This window comes from Nomascus leucogenys, chromosome 6, assembly GCF_006542625.1.
Source record: "Nomascus leucogenys isolate Asia chromosome 6, Asia_NLE_v1, whole genome shotgun sequence".
In the NCBI taxonomy this organism is placed as follows: domain Eukaryota; kingdom Metazoa; phylum Chordata; class Mammalia; order Primates; family Hylobatidae; genus Nomascus; species Nomascus leucogenys.
The window spans coordinates 91,299,488-91,316,760 of NC_044386.1; the positions used below are offsets into that span (position 1 = coordinate 91,299,488).

The window sequence follows — 17,273 nt, forward strand, 5'->3', positions numbered from 1 at the left end:
ACCCAATTCTAACAACTACTCAATAAAGCAGATTTAGTCATAAGCCATAATTTACTGATAAGTAAACAGAAAGGTAAAGCAGCTTGCCAAAGGTCAAAGAGACAATAAGTACCAGTGCAGGAACTGAAACACCAGTCTGCCCTACTACTATTAATAACTACACTGTACAACCTAAAAATCTAGGATTCTTTTCAATGCTGACTGTCAAGTGTTGAGAGTGACCAGTGACCTTCATTTTCAAAATTAAGCCGTCTGTCTTCATACTTCTGGATTTCTAAGTACATTATCAACTGACCATATCATTCTTCTTCAAAATCTCTCTCTAGTTTCCACGAGAACATACTTTGTGGTTTACTATTTACCTCCTATACTGCCCTTCTAAGTCCTCATTGCTAGTTCATATTGGAAATTCAAATTCAAGGATGGGTTTAATAGTGTGTACTCATTTCTCTTTTTTTGGTTTGTTTGTTTTTTGAGACAGGGTCTTGTTCTGTTGCCCAGGTTGGAGTGCAGTGGCACCATCTCAATTCACTGCAACCTCTGCCTCCCAGGCTCAAGTGAATTCTACCCCTCTGCCTCCCAAGTAGCTGGGACTACAGGCACACAGCACCATGCCCAGCTAACCTTTGGTATTTTGTGCAGACACTAGGTCTTCCCATGTTCCCCAGGCTGGTCTCGAACTCTGGGACTTAGGTGATCCACCCACCTCGGCCTCCCAAAGTGCTGGGATTACAGAAGTGAGCCACCACACCTGGCTGTGCACTCATTTCTTCACTCAACCCTCTTATACCAAGTGATCAGAACCAGAATTATGATTATTTTATTTATTTTATTTTATTTTATTTTATTTATGTATTAGAGACAGAGTTTCGCTCTTATTGCTCAGGCTGGAATGCAATGGCTTGATCTTGGCTCACCGCAACCTCTACCTCCTGGGTTCAAGCAATTGTCCTGCCTCAGCCTCCCGAGTAGCTGGGATTACAGGCATACATGCCACCACGCCTGGCTAATTTTGTATTTTTTTAGTAGAGACAGGGTTTCTCCATGTTCATCAAGCTGGTCTCGAACTCCCGACCTCAGGTGATCTGCCTGCCTTGGCCTCCCAAAGTGCTGGGATTACAGGCGTGAAGTTATGACTTTAAATTAACACTATCTATATGACGAAGCCCAAATGCAAATTTCCAGATCAGATCTTTCTTATTATTTCTTGAGATCCATTAACAAATCTTAAAGGGTATGTCTAATTTGAAAGAAAATGTGTAAGACCAGTAGTACATTTAAATGTTTGGAAGCATTCACTTGTAAAACCATGTGGGCCTGGGATTTCCTCTGTGGAAAAGTTCTGAACTACTGATTCAAATTATTTAGCCAACAGAATTTTTAGGTTTTTCTATTTATTCTGGTGTTAGTTTTGGTAAAATGTTTTTTAATGGAATTTATCCATTTTTTGTTTTCAAACTTCCTGACAAAATATATTCATATCCTTCTAATATCTGTAGGTTATGTAGTCAAGTTCTCTTTTTTTATTCCTGGTATCTGTAATCTATAAATTTTTTATATTATCAGTTATTTTCCTATTACATTTAATTTATATTATTTTGTGTTATCTGTTCAAGGAACTAACTTTTGGCTTAGTGGATTTCTTTGTTCAATATCTGCTTTATATTGCACTGATTTCTGGTCTTATTTTTATACCCTTTCTCTAATTCCTTTGAGTGTGATTTGCTCTACTTTTCCTAGTGTCTCACATAGAAGCTTAGATAACCACTTTTTGATCAAGCATGGTGGCTCACACCTGTAATCCCAGCACTCTGGGAGACTGAGGTGAGCAGATCACTTGGGGCCAGGAGTTCGAGACGAGCCTAGCCAACATGGCGAAACCCCATCTCTACCAAAAATACAAAAACTGGCCGGGTGCAATGGCTCACATCTGTAATCCCAGCACTTTGGGTGGCCAAGGCGGGCAGATCACGAGGTGAAGAGATTGAGACCATCCTGGCCAACATGGTGACACTCCATCTCTACTTAAAAAAAAAAAAAAAAAAAAAAAGGCCGGGCGCGGTGGCTCACGCTTGTAATCCCAGCACTTTGGGAGGCTGAGGCGGGCGGATCATGAGGTCAGGAGATCGATCAAGACCACAGTGAAACCCCATCTCTACTAAAAATACAAAAAAAAATTAGCCGGGCGTGGTGGCGGGCGCCTGTAGTCCCAGCTACTCGGAGAGGCTGAGGCAGGAGAATGGCGTGAACCCGGGAGGTGGAGCTTGCAGTGAGCCGAGATTGCGCCACTGCACTCCAGCCTGGGCGACAGAGCGAGACTCCGTCTCAAAAAAAAAAAAAAAAAAAAAAAATTAGCTGGGCATGGTGGCATGCGCCTGTAATCCCAGCCACTCAGGAGGCTGAGGCAGGAGAATCACTTGAACCCAGGAGGCAGAGGTTGCAGTGAGCCGAGATCGTGCCACTGCATTCCAGCCTGGCGACAGAGGGAGACTCCATCTCAAAAAAAAAAAATTAGCCAGGCATGGTGGCACAAGCCTGTAGTCCTAGCTACTTGGGAGGCTGAGGAACGAGAATTGCTTGAACCCAGGTGGTGGTGGTGTTGCAGTAAGCCAAGATCGCACCACTGCACTCCAGCCTGGGTGACAGAACAAGACTCGTCTCAAAAAAAAAAGTTTAGATAACCACTTTTCAACTTTTCTTCCTTTCCAACATATGCATTTAAAGTTATAAATTTTCCTACATTCATTGCTTTAACTGTATCCTACAAGTTTCTGATATGCTAGATTTCATTAATGTTCAGTATAAATTATAATTTTAATAATTTATTATAAGTAATTTATATTGTTATTTCTTTTTTGACTCATGGGTTATTCAGAAGAGTTTTGCTTAATTTCTAAATAGCCAATGATTTTCTTTTTTTTTCTTTTTTTTTTTGAGATGGAGTCTCGCTCCGTCGCCCAGGCTGGAGTGCAGTGGCACGATCTCAGCTCACTGCAAGCTCCACCTCCCGGGTTCACGCCATTCTTCCACCTCAGCCTCCCCAGTAGCTGGGACTACAGACGCCCACCACTACGCCCGGCTAATTTTTCTGTACTTTTAGTAGAGACGGGGTTTCACCGTGTTAGCCAGGATGGTCTCAATCTCCCGACGTCATGATCCGCCTGCCTCGGCCTCCCAAAGTGCTGGGATTACAGGCATGAGCCACTGCGCCCGGCCTATCCAATGATTTTCTAAGTTATCCTTATGATGTGCTAATTAGGTCAGTTGTTTAACAGTGCTGTTTGTACTGATTTTGTGTTGCTTGCTCTGTTACTAAGAGAGATGTGTTAAAATCTACAATTTTTTCTTTTTTAAGTTTTTTTTCTTTTTCCTTAGAAAAATATTGAAGAAAAAATCTACAATTATGATGGTGCACTTATCTAGGTCTACTTTGGCTTTCCTTTTGCTTTACATATTTTGAATCAGTCATTAGCTACGTATAATATCAAGTGGCTCATGCCTGTAATCCTAGCACTTTGGAAGGCCAAGGAGGGTGGATCAACTGAGGTCAGGAAGTTCGAGACCAGCCTGGCCAACATAGTGAAACCCCATCTCTAGTAAAAATACAAAAATTAGCTGGGCATGGTGGAGTACGCCTCTGATCTCAGCTACTCAGGAGGCAGAGAATCGCTTAAACCTGGAGGGCGGAGGTTGCAGTGAGCCGAGATCACACCACTTCAATTCAGCCTGGCAAAAGAGCGAAGCGAGACTCCGTCTCAAAACAAACAAACAAACAAAAAAAACCCCCCAAAATTTAGTGATTATGTCTTCCTGTTGAACTGGCCCCTTTTATCATTATAAAATGTCCCTTTGTATCTCTAGTAATATTTCTGGTCTTAAAGTCTATTTTGTCCTACAATTTTTTTTTTTTTTTTTTTTTGGAGACAGAGTCTCACTCTCTTTCCCAGGCTGGAGTGAAGTGGCACTATCTCGGCTCAATGCAACCTCCTCCTCCCAGGTTCAAGCACTTGTCCTATCTCAGCCTCCTCAGTAGCTGGGATTACAGGCGTGCACCACCATGCCTGGCTAATTTTTGTATTTTTAGTAGAGATGAGGTTTCACCACATTGACCAGGCTAATCTCAGACTTATGACCTCAGATGATCCACCCGCCTCAGCCTCCCAAAGTGCTGGGATTACAGGAGTGAGCCACCATGCCTGGCCTGTCCTGAAATAATATACACCAGCTTTTATCCTTTCTTTCAACCTATCTGATAATGCAGATGAATATCCCAGGCAAGTGTGTGTGTGTGTGTGTGTGTGTGTGTGTGTGTGTGATTTCTATTTATCTGAAATTTAATTAAAAGTAAAATTAAGAATGATAAAAATTAGGATAGTGGTAATCTCTGAGGGGAGCTGACTGGGAAGGGATATGAAGGAAATCTAAACACTTTATTTGTGCACTTTATGCACAATATCCTCAAGTTTTTCTATAGCTCAAGCTTTTGTTTTACTTTTTAAACTATAGTCTTAATTTCTATTCTAAAATCCATTCCTTCCAGTATTTTCCATCTTAGGAAATGGTACCTCCAAAGCACCCATCAGCTCTAGCCAGAGGTCACTTACTCATTTAGAGTCCATCAATAAAGTCGTGGATGGTTTACCACCAGAAATATACCTCATAATCATCTGGATCCCCCCCAACCTCTACTGCTACTCCAGTGCTTCAGTTTACCTTAACATTTCACTTCAATTTAAAAAAAAAGCGACTTAACTGATCTCCCAGATTCCACTCTTACCCTCTGCTATCCCTTCTCCTCAAGGTAATCAATGCAATCTTTTAAAAATACAAGTCATATCCTCTGCTTAAAATATTATCACAGTGCCACTAATTTTTATAAAAGCCAAACTCAACTTGGCTTACAAGCCCTGAACAATAACCCCCTGTCTATTCTCTAAGTTTATTTCATGTTACTCTCCTTAGTTCATTATAATCTAGTAGCACTTACCTGTTTTCAAGTATTTCACCATATCAAACTCTTTCCTATCTCATGGCCTATAATATTCATCATCTGAACTCCTCATCAAGGTAACATTTATTTCAGATCATCTCTCAAAATTTAAGTTTCTTAGAGAGGTGTTCATGTATTCACAAATTCAAAATCCACTATTTTACTACTTTCTCTCATAGGACCCATTAACTTATTTATAACACATAGCCCATTTATCTATGTTATATAAATAGATACACACGCACATATATATGCACACACAATATGTATATATGCACATATATAGAGAGAATCAGGACTACATCTGTCTAGTTTATCATTAGATCATTCCAAACACCAAGCACAAAGTCTGACACATGTTCTGTGTTCAATAAATACTTCTTAAATAAATCAATAAATGGATGAATAAATGATCTTAAGACACTCAATTCAAGACCCAAGAGGAAACATTTAATTCCACTATTCTCCATATCATCGGCTGCCTTAACTGGGAAATTAAATGCCTTAAATAGCAGGCTTAAACATCAAGTAGTTAAAGAATAATAGACTCACAAATTACACAAGAAATGGACAAAATTATTAAGATTCCACTCCACAGAAGTTAAGAGTTTCAATATATTCATGAAAAGTACAAACTGACGAATCCCTAATGGTGAACAGAGACACGAAGACCTTATGAGTATAGAGAAGGGAAAAATTCAACAAATTATGTGGATAAACAAGTGAGTTTGAGACATACAGATGCAATCTATTCTTTCAGATCTAAAGTTTATCAGGATCAGTTGACAACATCAGGTTTATCTCCAGGCAGAAACCAACAGAAACATTACCTTACCTAAGTAATGTGCTGAAAAGCAGAATCTAAGTTTTAGTAGTATCCTTATACAGTATCTCCAGTTATTACTATCAAAAGCCTCCACAAACCACAAAGAGGGCAATGTGCTGGGGACAGTAACATAGTTAAGAACACATCTCTGCCCTGTAAGCATATTCAGTGAGAAATTTACTGACCTTTACCCCATATTTTACTTTTCCAGCATAATGTTTTATAATGAAAGCAGGCTCCATCACAGCTGGAAATTCGATGTAAGAATTATCTTCATGTTGATGCTTAAACTTGTCTAGCAATGTTTGATTTGTAGCCTGTGGAAAGCTGAATTAAAAAAGAAAATATATCACTACAGAAAAATGAGAAAGATGCGGTAATGAGTACAGCCCTTTTCAAAGTACATTATAATTACATTGCCATCTTACACATATAGCAGTTTACAAAAGTTTTCACCTATATTATCTAATCTGATTCTCATAACAAGCTAAAAACTAATAATAATTATTGGTGTTACTATTTTATAGATGAGGGATCAAAAGTTATGATTTGCCTGTACTCATACTTTGCAAGTAGTAGTACCAAGAAATTAACTCGTTACATATTTAGCTTAGATTGCATTGTTCTGAACTACTGTAAAACCCAAAGGAAAATAAAATCCAAATCATATACTCTTTGGGGCCAACAACTTCCAAATAAGAGAATAATATCTCGATTCTCATAGGTCCTAAAAATCCATAAAAATTATTTGACTCCCTATTCCTTCATGCATAAATAAGTAGCCATTTTCTTACTATACCAATTATTTGTACTCATTGATTATACTGATCAACTGAGCATTTAATATCCAGGAATCACGCAAACAATATCTATTATTTAATTGCATAATAGGAAATATGGAAATACAAAAGTTCAAAAGAGGAAAAAATCATCACTGGTGTAAATAATGAAAAAGTTCACACAGGACATAGTAGGTGTTAAGACTGTGATGTTAAAGGTTGGGAAGGGTTTCAAATAGAGAAAATATCATTGACAGAAAAAGGAGAAAGAAAGTTTCAGAAAATAGCTTCATTTAATGGTAGCTGAAATAATGAAAAATAATGTGACATGAGGTTGTAAAGTTGCTTAATACAAATCTAAAGTGTAAAAATCATTCCAAAATTACAATAAACATAGTTAATTACATAGTATGCATTGCAAACCATACAGAGAACGGCCTTCAGCATCAGATAATCATAGTTTACATTACTCATTCTATCAGTGACCTGGGGCAAACTAGGTAACCTTCTTTGAGAAGGGGTCTTCTAACCCACAAAATGAGATACCAGTTATCACAGTGCCAGTAGAATTAAATAAAACTAGTAAAAACATCTGGCAACAGCAGGCATCCTCTAGGGATTAAACAAACATGATCGACTTTATGTTGCCAACACTGGTATTTTCCTGGTCACCTTGACCTGCTTTTGTATTCAAATTAATATCTCTTCCTCAAAACATCTCCACCATCTAGCCACTCCAAAACTTTAAAGCCATTTTACAATGGAATATAACTATTTCAAACAGAGACAACAGCACAGCTCCTATAACAGTCTCATCAATCTTCTTTCAAGTCACCAAAGCATATTATCAAAATAAATTTTCCTATAATAGTGCTTTAATCATGTGCCCCCTCTGCTCCGAAATGTATAGATCACCATGGCAAAAAGACTTGACTCCAAGATCCAAGCATAGGCCAACTCAACCTCTGCAAACTTATATCTCACTACTTCACAGCAGTGTGCCTCTCTTAAGGCAGGATGCTCACTTCATCATCTCTAGGTCACGGTTTATTTGCCTTCTAATCATCTGAGTAATTGAAAAGCTTATGATGTATTTTCTCTTACTTTTAAATGGATAACAGAAATTTTCAAAGGAAGGAAGATAGACACGAAAACAGTCATTACTTGAAACTAAAAAAGATGGAAAGTTCCTGCATTCAACAGACATGTATGGATACCTATTACATTACCAGGCAAAAAAAAAATTTGGAACACAAGAAAATCACTCATTATTGCTCATATCAAAGCTCTTAATCTAGTGTTCCTCAAAGACTATCTGGAAGGGTAGCGTCAGGAGAACCTCTAGAGATTTGAAAACTATCAATGCCTGGATCCCAACTACTGCAATTCTGACTTAACTGATTAGGGGGATGACCTAGCATCAGTAGTATTTACAAAGTCCCAAGGTAATTCTTATGAGCAAGCAAGATTCACAAAATGCTGCCCTAAATGAATGCTCTAATCCTAACTTCAGTTGTTAAAATGTAGATTCAGATTCAACAGATCTGGAATGAAAGCTTGAGATTCTACATTTCCAACAAGAATCAAAGTGGCCCACTGCTGCTGATAGAAGATGACACTTTGAATACTATGGGAAGATTGATAATATTCCTAACATCCTATGCATATGTAACTCTGGCACAATATTCCTCCTTCCTAAATACCACCCTACATCCTACAGAATCTAGCCAAAGTAACCTGCCCCATAACACACAGCCATTAAGTAGGAAAGGCTAAACCAAGACCTCTGATTCTAAACCCATACACCTAGAGCACTACAAACACACTGCATGAAGAACACAACTAAGGATATATTTGACATTATAAATTCCCTATAAAAAATATTTTTAGAGAAAAAATACTCAATGTAAGTCCCAAAATAGTTCTTCCTACATGTGACTAATTTATTTTCAATCTAGTTTTTTTACAGGTAAATGGCAGAGAAAAAATATTTCATGCCTTTGCATCTTCTGGAATGTTAAAGCACAGAAATTCTTTACAAGGACAGGTAATAACTACAGGACTGACTCATAAAAAGGTTATTCAGTCCAGTATCCTACCTACAACAATACACTGACAGATGATGCAAAGTAATTATAATAATAGGAAATTATATTAATTGTTAAAGCAGCTACCAATCAGCTCTAATAATTATGAAGTTCTTCATTTTATTGAGCCAGAATTTATCTCCCTGATATTTATGGCCACATGGCTCAACCCCCATAGCTTACGGGTAACAGCAAAGAAGTGACATTCTCGGCCGGGCACAGTGGCTCACACCTGTAATCCCAGCACTTTGGGAGGCCGAGGCGGGTGGATCACGAGGTCAGGAGGTCGAGACCATCCTGGCTAACACAGTGAAACCCTGTATCTACTAAAAAAATACAAAAAAATTAGCCGGGCACGGGGGCGGGCGCCTGTAGTCCCAGCTGCTCAAGAGGCTGAGGCAGGAGAATGGCGTGAACCCAGGAAGCGGAGCTTGCAGTGAGCTGAGATCGTGCCACTGCACTCCAGCCTGGGCGACAGAGCAAGACTCCGTATCAAAAAAAAAAAAAAAAAAAAAAGAAGTGACATTCTCATTATTGGGTTAAATCTATGTGAAGTAGCAACTGGTCAGGAAATTATGGTCTTTGTATAATAAGATGTGCATTCAATGAAATTTTGTTTAAAGAATGACAGGACAGGACAGGCACAGCAATTCTCATATGTAATCCCAGCACTTTGGGAGGCTAAGGTAGGAGGACAGCTTGAGCCCAGGAGTTTGAGACCAGCCTGGGCAACAAAGTTGAGTCTTTGTCTCTAAAACAACATTTTAAAATTAGCCAGATGTGGTGGTATGTGCCTGTAGTCCCAGCTACTCAGGAGGCTGAGGCGAGATCACTCGAGCCCATAAATTCAAGGCTTCAGTGAGCCATAACCGCACCATGGCATTCCAGCCTGAGCTACAGAGTGAGACCTGTCTCAAAAAAAAAACAAAAAAAAAAAAAAAAAAAAATGAAAATAATCTACGACCTCAGTTGCTGTTTACAAACACCTTAAGATACATAGGACAGAACATCATCTTTTATCATTGTCATTTGCCTTTTGCATACAAGAAAACTGAGGACTATGGATATTATGAGATCTGCCAAGGGTAGTTTTGATATACACAGTTGTGATATTATAAATAAAAATACAATTGTGATATTTTATATATATAGGTGTGTGTGTATATATATATATATATATGTTTTCATCCATAGTTCCTGGCTCATAACTCCTGCAGCCCTTGGTGTAGTCTTTTGTTATAATGTTGGGGTGCTTTAGGCCTCAGGAGCAGGCCTCAGGAAACAGAATCTCTCTCTCTAACCTTCTTCTGTCCTCCTTTTACCTGCCCAAGGGAGGCCTCTAATATGATTGCGGGTTAAAAGACCCTCATTCCAGAAAGGGTCCCTCCCCATATTCTGAAAGAAAAAATGCTGCACAAGAAGCCAGGAAGAATCTGGACAGACAGGCCTTGCTGGGTTTCCCACTCAGTCTGTCAGTATGAGATCATCTTCTTTTGTCCAATCACATTTCTACACAGTTGTCAATAATGCCTATGTAATGAAGCCTCCATAAAAACCCAAAAGGACAGCATTTGGAGAGCTTCCAGATAGCCAAACATATGCGTGCTCTTGGAAGGTAGAGTGCCCAGGAAGGACATGGAGACTCTCTACTCCTTCCCTCATACCTTGCCCTACACATCTCTTCATTGTATCCTTTGCAATATCCTTTATAATACACTGGGGTAAATGTACCTAAGTGTTTCACCAAGTTCTGCAAGCCACTCTGGCAAATTAATTGAACTCAAGGAGAAGCTGATTGGTCAGAAGCTCTGGAAGAGTAGACTATTGACCGGTGTCCGAAGGTGGGGTGGGGTGCAGTTTTGGGGACTGAGTCCTCGATCTGTGGGATCTGATGCTACCTCCAGGTAGATAGTATCAAATTTGAATTAGAGGACACCCAGTTGGTGTCCACTGGTTGCTGGTGGGGAAAACCCCACACACGTTTGGTCACAGATGTCTTCATGTTGACTGTTACAGTGTGAGAGCAGAGGAAAACATAGTTTTAATGTTTTTCCCAAATAACTGGTGTCAGAGAAGTGAGATTTGCTAAAAAGGCCCTGGCTTACTGAAACATGTGGTTTGGGAAGAAAAAGGATAAAAGGGTAGAAGATGAGAAACCTTTGTTCTGGTGTGGCCACATGGTCACCCAAGGTATGAAGCCATAGCTGCTATGCTCTGTTATTAAAGGTAAAAGTTATCAGTGGAATTTAGAGATGGTTCCAACTCCTGGGGAACTGGTTCACTGGCTGCTTAAGGAAATGCAAACTAATAAGAAAAAAATGAACTGGCTGTTACAAATAAATAGCCATAAAACTAGCTATTATAAATAAATAATCCCTTAATTACTGTTATTTATAATAGCTAAAATGAAATTTAAAGAGAGTACTGTGTTGGTCCTTGAAGCTGGATCAACCTCAGATCTCGGTCTGTTTGAGCTCAGGCTGCTGGCCTCAAAGCCACCCTCCAAGGACAGAATTGTGCAGGGACAACAAAGTACCTCTGAGACATGTGGTTACCAAGAAGGCAGTCGATGTGGAAAAAGGGCAAAACGAAGTAACTGCACCCCACCCCACCTCCAGACCCCAGCCAATAATCCATGCCTCCAGCTGACCAACCAACTTCTCCTTGAGTTCAATAAATTTGCATAGTGTGAAGGAATAGTTCCATTTTGTAGATTGGTATCCTTAGCTTCCTAAAGAATCTTTACTAAAATGGATTATGAGAGTAACTACATTAGGGGCAGTAGCTTTGGTTTAAATGCTACAGTGGAAAACATGTTTGGGTTGATGTAGGACACAGGGCTCACTACTAAGCAATCTCAGACATCTATACGTGATTGAGACACACAGAATGTTATTCAAAGGGAACAGCCAGCATAGTGGACTGGATAAAAGCCACTGTATGATCTTTTTACTCTGGGAAGGGAGATTGCCCAACTCTCCCCAGAAATGCCAAGCAGAACAACCCAGATGAAGCAGCTGATATGCTTCATATGCAAGCTACGTAAGACTAGCTTTATGATAAGGATATTCGCCCAATGAATGTGTCTGTTATTTACGAGGTTACAGTAAATGCTGTAGTTAAGGGGGTCCCTTCTACAAAGGTCCATGAAATGAGCAGCTATGGGGGTACTACAGCAGTGCTGAGAAGGGCTAAATCTAGACATTCCTCTTGCACCTTCTCTCAAGCACAAAATGCCAGTAAGAACTGTTCTTTTTGTCAGCAAGAGAGTCTGAGACTTCCAATGGCTATGTGGCAGTTTCCCTAGTGGGAAGACTCTGAATGTAGATGGTAAGTGAGACTGATGCTGGTAGCCCTGGGGGGCTACAAATGGGTCTTGACAGGAATAATCACTGACTCTGAAGTGAGCTTTCCTTACCCAGTGGAAGATGCAAATGCTCAGAGTGCCATTTAAAAAACAAACAAACAAAAACCAAAAAACAGAAAATATCGCATGGATTTGGACAATCATCATTTTTTCAGAACGAGAAACACATTGTACAGCCTACCATGTCCAACAAAGGGGAAAAAAATCCTCCTCAGAGTAACAGTTTGATGAAGGAGTAGGATGGGCAATTAAAACACTGGTTGTATAAAACACAGGAAGATAAAAGAATGAAGGGCTGGCTTGCATGCTTTCACGAGTGTGTGCTCACATTCAACATGAGTGGGACTAAAGAAGCATCTCCTTAGATTTTTCTTGTTTTTCTGCTTCATCTGGGAAAGAGGCGGTTGGGGAGGGTGCTGGTATGACTATCCAATTCTTCCCAAGAGAGTAGTACACTGGTATAACAACTATAATTTTTTTCTTCCCCAGATGACCTCAAAAAGAAAAAACTTTTTTTCTCTCCCCTACCAGATGCAGTGGTCCTAGGACTAGGGCTGCAACTGCAAGTGCTGGAAGCAGGGATGATTTCTAAGCAAGAAACTGTAACTACATTTTTAAACCTTAAGTCAAAATTCCTAAGGGCATGATGGGGGTGGGTTGTACCTTCACTCTATCTAGCAAAACTGGGGCTAAGAGTGAATGCAACTACTTTTCCTGGCCATAAAAACAGCTCACTAGTTCTGCACCCATGTAATTTACCCTATCTAAAGGGAAATGGACTGAGGAGGAGGTACTTGCTAGACTAGAATTGTTGTCTGCAATCTAAACCAGCACAGTGGCAATTCTTAATGTGCCCTCCAAAGGAGGAAAAGTTTGGGAACTAATAGAGAGAAGGAATAGCAGCTGAGGGTAAAGATAGGAATAAATGGGTTATACATTGAGGGAAATCCAACATTACATTAACACATTTAAAGAAGCTCAGAGCACGAGATGACACTGTCTTGAAGCTCACTTATAAGAGATGCTCAAAAGGTAAAAGTTGTATGTTTGCGGAGACTGCTCCTGCTTCTGGAATCTGACAAGACTGAAAGGAAGCCTGCAAACTTGAGTGGTCTCTCCCTGGGAGACATATTCATACACATGATAACGAACTGGACTAATTACTAATGACTGAATGGGATTCCAATAACATAGCAGTATGTTTGAGTTGTATATTCTTTTGATGATGTAAAGGATCCATGTTTGAAAGCCAGGGCGTGGCCTGTGACATGATTTTATCTTTTATGTGTGTGTGTGTGTGTGTGTGTGTGTGTGTGTGTGTGTGTGTGTGTGTGTGTGTGTGTAGGTTTTCGTCCATGGTTCCTGACTTATTAACTACCACAGCCCTTGGTGTAGTCTTTTGTTATAATGTTGGGGTGCTTTAGGTCTCAGGAGCAGGTCACAGGAGCAAGCCTCAGGAAACAGAATCTTTCTCTCTAACCTTCTCCTGTTTTCCTTTTACCTGCCCAAGGCAGGTCTCTAATCTGACTGTGAATCAAAAGATCCTCATTCCAGAAAGGGTCCTGCCCCATACTCTGAAGGAAAGAATGCTGTACACAGAGGCCAAGAAGAATCTAGACAAACAGGCCTTACTGGGTTTCTCAGTCAGTCTGTTAGTACGAGATCATATTCTTTTTGTCCAATCACATTTCTACACAATTGTCAGTAATGCCTATGTAATGAAGCCTCCATAAAAACCCCCCAAAAACAGCATTCGGAGAGCTTCTGAAAAGCTGAACGTGTGGGAGTTCCTGGAGGGTGGTACACCCAGGGAGGACATGGAGGCTCTGTGCTCCTTCCCCCACACCTCGTCCTACGCATCTCCTCATTGTTTCATTTTCCCTGAGTTCTGCAAGCTGCTCGGGCAAATTAATTGAACTCAAGGGGAAGCTGGTTGGTCAGAAGTTCTGGAGGCATGGATTACAGGCTGGTGTCTGAAGGTGGGGTGGGGTGCAGTTTTGGGGACTGAGCCCTCGATCTGTGGGATCTAATGCTACCTCCAGGTAGATAGTGTCAAATCTGAATAGAGGATACCCAGCTGGTGTCCACTGCTTGTTAGTGGGGAAAAAACCCCACACATTTGGTCACAGAAGTCTTCTGTGTTGATTACTGTGGTGTGAGAGTAGAGGAAAAACATGGTTTGAGAGTTTTTCTGTAACAGTAGTTATAGAAATGGGATACAAATCCTGGACTTCTGACTCTAACACCTAAATATTACAGGGAAGCAATATAATACTTCAAAGCGCAAGCTTATTAGTCAGAAATACTTGACAGGTTTGACTCTCAGGTCCTCCATTTCCTACCTACATAATCTTTTTTCTTGCATTGTTTCTTAAACTTTTTTGTGTTACTATAAAATTCCCCAAACAAAAAGAAGTGCTAATCATTCCATTATCAACCACAACGGTTCTCAACACAGAATATCAAAATCACCGATAAAGCCTTCCCAAATAAACATATACCGGAGGTAAGGTATACAAACAGTTAATTACAAACCTTACAATTTTATGAGAGATAATAATTATGTTGGGACATATAGAGTAATGCAAGAAACTTTCACAAAACTCTGGACAGAAAATTAAGGTACTTTTTACTTGTGTTAACAGCATTTTAATTTCTTTAGATTAATGGAAGTTGACTAGTGATAGAGTAGGTCAGAGTGACACTAAACTGTCAGCAGTCTTCTTTCTGTTAGCTTTTTATTCTACCACCTTACACAATCATCTTATCTCTAATAGTAAATCCTCAATACTTTCTATCCTGTTTAATGAATATTAAACTAGAAATCAGGTAAACAAATTCAATTTCTAAATTTTTTACTAAACGGTCATAAAAACCTCACAACCTCCTCATCTCAGTTTCTCCAAATCTAGATTTGCCATCTCTTAGGATAATCAACTGTATTTTATAGATTGTTGAGAATACTCTGAAGAATGCTACATAAAGCATTATTTCTGAAGCATATATTTAAGTCAGTTATATTGAACAGTGTTAACAAGGAACAGTAAATAACTGGCAGATGTTGCCACTTACACTGCACGATCATGGTAGACATTACTAATTTACCATAACATTCTTTTTTCTGTTTTGTTTTTTTGGAGACAAAGTCTTGCTCTGTCGCCCAGGCTGGACTATAGTACAGTGGCGCCATCTCAGCTCACTGCAACTTCTGCCTCCTGGGTTCAAGCGATTCTCATGCCTCAGCATCCTGAGCAGCTGGGATTACAGGCCTGCACCACTATGCCCAGCTAATTTTGATATTTTCAGCACAGATGAGATTTCACCATGTTGGCCAGGCTGGTCTCGAACTCCTGTCCTCAAGTGATCCTCCCGCCTTGGCATCCCAAAGTGCTGAGATTACAGACGTAAGCCACCACGTTTGGCCTATCATGATATTCTTTTCTGCTAAACATGAAAACTACAAACACATCTCATACATGAAAGCTCAATTTACAAAGAAAGAAACATGTAACCAAAAAAAAAAAGTCAACAAGTTTGACATCAATGTGTATTGAATAAATCTAGAAGAACTTAAGAAAAAAATGAATTCAAGTAATGAAGCCCATCCTAATTACCTAGAAACACATAGATATAAAAAAAAAAATTGTGGCCACACACGGTGGCTCACGCCTGTAATCCCAGCACTTTGGGAGGCTGAGGTGGGTGGATCATGAGGTCAGGCGATCGAGACCATCCTGGCTAACACGGTGAAACTCTGTCTCTACTAAAAATACAAAAAATTGGCCAGGCATGGTGGCTGGCACCTGTAGTCCCAGCTACTTGGGAGGCTGAGGCAGGAGAATGGCGTGAACCCAGGAGGCGGAGGTTGCAGTGAGCTGAGATGGGGCCAATGCACTCCAGCCTGGGTGACAGAGCAATACTCCGTCTCAAAAAAAAAAAAAAAAATTGTACAAAAAAAATTTGGCTCTTTATTTGGTAATGTAAGAAAAAAGTTTTAACTTAAAAAGAGATAAAAAGCCAAAACAGCCAATAACAAAACTGTAAAGAATCACACTCACTTGCTTTCTTCATCCAAAAGATGAAGCAGTCCTGTTGGCTTTTTGCTAATAAGATTTATGCAGCAGGTATTATCAATGTAATCTATGTTGTGCCAGCTGATACCTTCAGTTCTATATTCCTCCTAGAAAAACCAAAAAATAAAATAACAATTTATTCATCTTGCAGAAAATAGGCATATAATATAGATTGAAAAGCTTTTACCCTGCTTAAAATTCTAAGATTTTAAAAATCACCAATCCACACAATGAAAGAATGTATAATTTCAGTTGTACAAATCTTAATATAATGTATTTGTTTTCTCTTAAAAAGACATGCCACAAATTTGTTTTGTTAGAATCCTAGTTCTAAGTTCATTCTAATCAAAATGTAGGGCAAGATTTGTTTTAGTCTCACTATCTGATGATTCCACTAAGTAAAAACATACAATGAAGAAAGAAGGCTAATATCTCCTACATGACTTTAAGCCATCAAAAAGGACTATATTTTTCCTGGATTATCAACAATGAATTTAATGAAACAATTTCTGGGAAAAGTGGGACCCCATCACCCTCCAGTAATTATATGGAATTCATACACATTTAACTTTGGCAAAATAAAATCTTTAGGACATCTTTTTTTTTAAAGAAAAGGTTTTGAATTCTAAGGTTAAAAAACTCGAGGTTCAGGTCTTAAGTAACTACTTAAAATCATCTTACAAAGCGCTCCATTTTTTCTTATTCTTTCCTGTACTGAGATATATTCTTCTATTCATCCTTGTGATACTTTTACTTTTTAGACGTTTTTTTTTTTTAGGAAAAAAATGCACCTGAGAATGTAAAGGAGATATGTTTCTGCACTGCAGTGACATTTAGGCATCAAGTAAAATACCCCATGTAGCCAACTGTCTTAGCATTCACTTATAGTACTTGCACAAGTCAACTGCCAATCTGCAAATAGTGATTTTGAAATTCTTTTTTGTTGTTTTCTGATTTTGAAATTCCATCATTCTTTCTGATTTTGAAATTCCATCATTCTTTCTGTATTCATTATTATCCAGTAAAGAAGAATGAACCCTAACATAAACTATAGTTATTCTAACTAGGAAAGGTAAATACTTCTTTTCTTTTAATTAACAATTTCACACGTAAGAAATAGTCATATAAAGGTCACTCCCCAATGGCAGTAA

General features: G+C 39.2%; 1 protein-coding gene across 5 annotated transcripts in view; it reads right to left on the reverse strand.

Annotated features, from left to right (window-relative positions):
* MYO9A (myosin IXA) overlaps nucleotides 1-17,273 on the reverse strand; it is a 304,154-nt gene that overhangs the window by 145,550 nt on the left and 141,331 nt on the right. For all 5 annotated transcript variants that reach the window (XM_030814687.1, XM_030814685.1, XM_030814686.1 and 2 more), the window contains 2 exons: nucleotides 16,108-16,229; nucleotides 6,002-6,143 (listed from right to left, as the gene is read on the reverse strand). In XM_030814687.1, the coding sequence (XP_030670547.1) occupies nucleotides 6,002-6,143; nucleotides 16,108-16,229 (264 nt within the window). The remainder of the gene's footprint in view (nucleotides 1-6,001; nucleotides 6,144-16,107; nucleotides 16,230-17,273) is intronic.